The sequence below is a fragment of the Phasianus colchicus genome, chromosome 3 (genome assembly GCF_987193195.1).
Source record: "Phasianus colchicus chromosome 3, bPhaCol1.hap1.1, whole genome shotgun sequence".
NCBI classification, from domain to species: Eukaryota; Metazoa; Chordata; class Aves; order Galliformes; family Phasianidae; genus Phasianus; species Phasianus colchicus.
In genome coordinates, this window is record NC_143438.1 from 9,480,050 (window position 1) to 9,486,049 (window position 6,000).

At 49.3% G+C, this 6,000-nt stretch overlaps 1 protein-coding gene across 3 annotated transcripts in view; it reads right to left on the reverse strand.

Annotated features, from left to right (window-relative positions):
- NUP153 (nucleoporin 153) overlaps positions 1-6,000 on the reverse strand; it is a 48,001-nt gene extending 42,001 nt beyond the window's left edge. For 2 of the 3 annotated variants that reach the window (XM_031589382.2, XM_031589383.2), the window contains exon 1: positions 5,614-5,999. In XM_031589382.2, the coding sequence (XP_031445242.2) occupies positions 5,614-5,733 (120 nt within the window). In that variant the 5' untranslated portion in view covers positions 5,734-5,999. Of the gene's footprint in view, positions 1-5,613 lie in introns of all 3 variants that reach the window. The other variant, XM_031589384.2, reaches the window with a different exon arrangement.

The following is a 6,000-nucleotide window of genomic DNA, read 5'->3' on the forward strand; positions in this document are numbered from 1 at the left end:
TTTCCAACTCAAACAATTCTATGACTGTATGATTTGAGATGTGCATCACTAACATTGCATACAGCAAGACAATCCCTTCCCCAGTCCTGCTGACCACACCATTTCTGACACAAACCTGGATGCCTTTGGTGTCCTTGGCCACACTGATGGCTCATGTTCAGCTGGCTGTTGACTAACACCTCCTTTTCTGCTGGACAGCTTTACAGCCACACTTTCCCCAGCCTGTACCACTGCATGGGGCTGTTTTGCCCCAACAACCTGAGGTTCCTGCCAGCCCATCAAGAAATCCCAACAGCAGCTTTGCCCTTCAGCATTTGGATGTTCCCCTCTTAAGTTTGCTATCATCCAGGAACCCAGTGGGGGTGCTGTCCTTCTCTCATTCCTGTTGCTTTCTAAAGACATAATACAGAATTAGTCCAAATATCAACCCCCAGGAGACTCTTAACAGTTGGCTATCAGTGTATCTCAGTACCATCGATCACAGCCCTTTAAGGCCAATGGTCCAGCTAGTCTTCCAACCACTTGGTGGTCTACTTGATGAGCACGTATTTCACCAATTTGTCTACAAGAAAAATACAGAAGACCATGCTGAGAGCCTTGCTGATCTCCAGGTGAGCCACGCTGACTGAGCCAGACATCCATCCTGCTCGTGTTAAATTTGTTACACAATGCTGTGGTAGCATTCACGCTGATCCAAAATAGCTCTGCTCAAACTTTTTCAGGTAAGCAGAAGAAATTTGGTACTCTATCCTCAGTTCTGAATCAGCAGCTCAGTTCCCGCACAGCAGGGAAGCAAGAACCAATGCTAATTACTGACTGGAGGAATAAGTAATGCAGAGGAAATGATGAGCTGCTGGCAAATGAAGGCAACGTCGGCGTCCCAGCTAAGGGACAATTCTTTCATCTACTTTAAAATCTTCTGTCTGAAGACACCGCTCACTAATATTGCTCTTCCCCAAGGCTGTCGTGAAAACACTTTGCAAGACAGAAACCAAAACATTCATAAAATGGGACAGTAATCAAGATTCTACTGTTTGCTGTACCACTGACAGCACTGCTAGCTTAAGTGAGGGGAAACTGTCAGCATTTCAGCTAAGATCTTCCCAACCAGGATACATAATTTGCTTGTGATGCCAGCCCAAAGCCAAGTAATATATTTAAACATTTGTTTTGCTAATACAATTTGATATTGCTGGAACAGAGACAAAACATCATTTAAGGACGACACTCTAAACATTTCTTAAAGTTTACAAACATTTTGCCCAAGGTGCTAATCTGCTACTAAATCAAAACCACCACCTAAGCACACTTTGAGGTATAATCCTATTGGTAAGAATTAAACCAATAGTCATATTTGCTTAGCTCCCTATGGACATTCTTAATAGATTAAAGATTTTTATAGATTAATACTTTGCTTCCTAAGATTCATGAAACAACAACTAATTTACATTACTCAACAGGATATTCTAGGAACTCTTTGCATGAATTTCAAGATTTCACCCCCAAATAAACCCAGCAGTTTATACAACTCCAGCCCACAGCCTGCAGGCACTGCACACCAAGAAAATTCCAGGCATAAATCAAGTACAAGTTTATAACTGGCCCGTCTTCATTACACAATCAGGTGATACTGTAATGATTTAGGCATTGCTGCACACAGTTTAGATTCCTGATCCCGTAACTACTCTGTCCTTACATGACATCGCACGTGACTCTAAACTTCACCCATCCAAGCAGAGGTGCTTTACAATTGGGACCCACAGAACACATCTCCTCTTTCTGGTACCATCCCAGACCGGACATCCCAGTCAGAATCAGACTAATCACAAACATGCAGAAACTTCTGCTGGTTTCTTCAATGAAAGCCTCTAGATTGTTTTGTTTTATACCAGGGTAGCATCACTACCAATACACACTAGAACATATGTATATGTTTGAAAAAAGTAAAAACCACCTGAAGTTTCAGTCTACAAATATGATGGCCAAAAACCTCTAATTTGAAGCTTAACATAAGCAAATAGGTTTACAGGAAGGTTAAAAAGGCTTCTCAAGTATAACTGATTATCTTTTTCTCATGCCTGAATCTTCTTGTAGGATTTAAGAGTCCAGGAGAATCCATGTTCTCTGACATTTTCATTTGAATGATTGATTAGCAAATAAATAATAACCCCAAAGGTTATTTGAGTCTCTTCTTCTATAATGACAATTTCAAATCTCTGAAGCTTACCTATATTCTGCTTGGAACAGAATGGCACCATTCCAGGCTAATCAGTACATATACACAAAAAAGCAAAACTAAACCTAAAGCTAGCAATAAGAACATGGAGATATCATAAAGAAGCTATTTAATAACTTAATAATGTCAATAGTCATCCCATTAGCATACCCACCCTAGTAATTGCAGTCATCAACCTACCTAAATGACCTGAACAACCCAGCATTTAAAGCACTTCTGGCCACGCCCAGAAGATGAAACCCACATGCCAGGCACAACAGCTCCCTTGTCCAAACACACTTAGCCCTCAGAGCACAGACATGACTTTAAGCCAAGTGTCCAAACTCTTTATGTGGAGCAGGAGAATGGAAGTCTCAGCAAGAGGAAGCTGAACAGGTAGCATGCCAAGTGTGGCATTACCTAAACTCAATACAATCAGCATGGAGTTGTCATCATTCAGCCATTAGGAAAACCCAGTTGCTGGAAGGGATTCCTAAATTCTACCTCCAGAATGCCTAACCAGGAACACAGAAGGGCCTTTTGTCTCTGAAGATTGCCAACCTAGAATCCTTCACAGTGAGTGAGTCTGTACCACCTTTACTTAGCAGTGCTGCTACTTTTTGCTTGTTTGTTTGATAACACAGCTACTGAGAGTACCCTTTGTTGTAAGGCAGGATGGCAGTCCTGGAGGGAAAGCACCATGGCTTAAGTTCCTTCGCTAATGTGGCAATCAGCATCCGTATCTCCATATCCCAGGACAGCACACAAACTGCAAGTCACCAAGTGTTCTTCTCCAGGCAGCATCTGTTCACCTCTCCTATTATGGCTGGTTTTAAAAAGGCATTAGATTTAAAAACAAACAAGCAAATAAAAACATAATGAAGCATGGCTCTAAACATTAATCATCAAGCACACAGGCAGGAAATAACAGGCTTCGGACGCTTGCTGCAGGAACATCTAATGCAAACCAAGTAACAAGTTTTGAAACCGTGGACCAGAGCACACACAACTCCATTCTTGTAGGGCAGCATTTTCTTATATATCCTCTTTCTGGCTCAGTGAATCATGCTTTCTTTTTCTGGATAGCAGCACAGCTTCAACCAAGAGAACTGAGGATAACACTCAGCTTGACGACTGGGATATCTGCCTGGAAAGTGGAAGATGTAGGTTGATTGCTCCAGGCAAAAAAGGAAACTGAAGCAGGGTCTACCACATTCTGAACAAATGCTTTAACTAATAGTTTTTAAAAAGCATCAGCACCTCCTCTTGCAAATGCCTTCCAAAGCTGTCACTGTATTTTGTAGAAGAGCGACTGCAGCATATATTGGAGACGATCGGAGAATTCCCACCTGACAAAAATCCCCAGGAACTACAATTAAAGAACAACACCCAGAAAGCAGGCAGCGATGAAATAGGCTAATCATCCCTCATACAAGAGGGAAAAAAATCATCAATTTGATTTCCCAGAAATTCAAAGCTGTCAGCTATGCTGCCCACAGTGCCCAGGCACCCTCAGAGCTTGATGGTATGAGACTGTGGGTTTTCAGGGCCACAATTTTGACCACGAGCATCTCAAACAGGTTTACTCTCAGTGAATCTACTCAGTGATAAAAGTCGGAGGGGGGAAGATCAGAATCAGAGGTGTAACTTCAAGATAAAATCGCACCAATCGCTCGCAGGTCCTCCCAAACTCATCACTGAGACCAATAAATCACAGAACCTCTCTGGAGAGGAATGTTATATTGAAAACAGGAACATATGTTCATTGATTTCAATTTCAACTCCGTTTTCAGTTAGCTACCTACCCAGAGCTCATTCTTTTATGCAATACAAGTTTACACAATTCACATGGTTAAAAAGCTACTCACTATAATAAGCACACCTCTCCGTCTGCCATTTACTAACTGGCTACACTTTTCCCTTCCAACAAGCTGCTGTTCTGCCTTACATGTTGGTGCTGCAACACCCACCACCAGGGCAAAATCCACAGACACAGAATCAAAGAATCACGGAATCATAGAAAGAACTGGGTTGAAAAGGACAGAATCACAGGACAGCCAGGGTTGGAAGGGACCTCAAGGACCATGAATCTCCAACCCCCCTGCCACATGCAGGGCCACCAACCTCCTCATTTAATACTAGACTAGGCTGCTCAGGGCCCCATCCAATCTGGCCTTGAACACCTCCAGGGATGGCGCATCCACGATCTCTCTGGGCAACCTGTGCCAGCACCTCACCACACTCTCTGTAAGAGAAAAAGAATTTCTCCCTGACATCCAATCTAAATCTTCCCTCCCTCAACTTAAAACCATTTCCAGGACTACAAAGTCCATCTAGTTTCAACATCTGCTACGTGCAGGGTTGCCAACTAGCAGACCAGGCTGCCCAGAGCCACATCCAGCCTGGCCTTGAATGCCTCCAGGGATGGGGCATCCACAACCTCCTTGGGCAACCTGTTCCAGTGCGTCACCACCCTCTTGGGTTAAGAACTTCCTCCTAATATCCAACCTAAACCTCCCCTGTCTTAGTTTAAAACTATTCCCCCTTGTCCTACCACTATCCAGCCTCACAAACAGCTGTTAAACATCCATCCCTCCGGCACACTGCGCTGCCTAAACAAACCTGCTGAGAAACGCTTCCAGATATCAGACAATAGCAGGACTAGAAAGCCATCTCTGCTGATTACTTTAAACACAAGCGCGAGGCTTATCAGTTATCGACGCAGTATCAGCGCAGGAAATTCACGGCAACTTGAACGCTCGTTCACTAAGAGCTTTCAGCACTCTGTCAGCGCGGCGACTCTCCTCACAAAGTGCCGGCAGCCTCACGTGGACAACGTCGCTCAGTCAACGGAGCGTGCGAGACTCAGCGCTCCTCCAAAGCTCCGGACGCGGCTCAGGCAGCAGCAGCACGCGCGGGACGCGCCCCGACTTCCGCGCCCGCACGCAGCGCCGTGGCTCGCGTTCCTATTGGAACAGACGCGAGGTCCGCCCGCACGGCCAACTCCAGGCGCGCGAGCACGCGAGGAAGGCGCCCCGAAGCCCCTCGCGCGGCGGCACCGGCGGGCTCCCCGCCCTCTCCGAGGGGCCCCGAGCTCCCGGCCTTTGTTGCTCGCCCCCTCCGCGCCCCGGGCCGCACGCGGAGCGCGGGGCGGGCGGCGAGGGGTTGCGAGGGGTTGCGAGGGGTCGCGAGGGGCTGCGAGGGCCGTTCCCCTCCCCGCGCCCTGCCGCCGGGCGGGGAGGCCTCTCCCGCAGCGCTCCGCTCTCCCGCCGGTCCCGCCGCCGGCACCGAGGGGAACAAAAGGGGCCGCCCCGGGCCCGCCCCCGCCCGGCGCCTCGCACGTGGGGACCGACCGAGAGAGGGGCGGCCCCGCTCCGCCGTCCCCCGCCGCGCCTCACCTGCCTGCTCCTGCCGTACGGAGGCTTCGCGGCGCCCAGGTGGTACCGCCGGGTCCGGATCTTGCCGCCGCCGCCGCCGCCGGCTCCTCCTCCCGCTCCTCCGCCGCCGCCCGAGGCCATGCTGGGACGCGGCCCCTCGGCCGCCCGCCGCTCCGCTCCTCTCCGCTCCGCGCTGTCACCGCCCGTCCCCCGCCCTCCACGCGCCGCGCGGCCTGGAAGGAGCGGGGGCCCCGCGCGGCCTGCCCCTCCCCTCCGCCCCGCTCGGCAAAGCTCCGCTCCGCCGGCCTTCCTCCGCGCGCGAGCGCGCACCCCTTCTCCTCAGCCGTGCGCGCGCCCCCCCTCGCCCCGCTGCCGCGCGCCCTTCGCCCGCTCCCGCCTCGCGCGCTC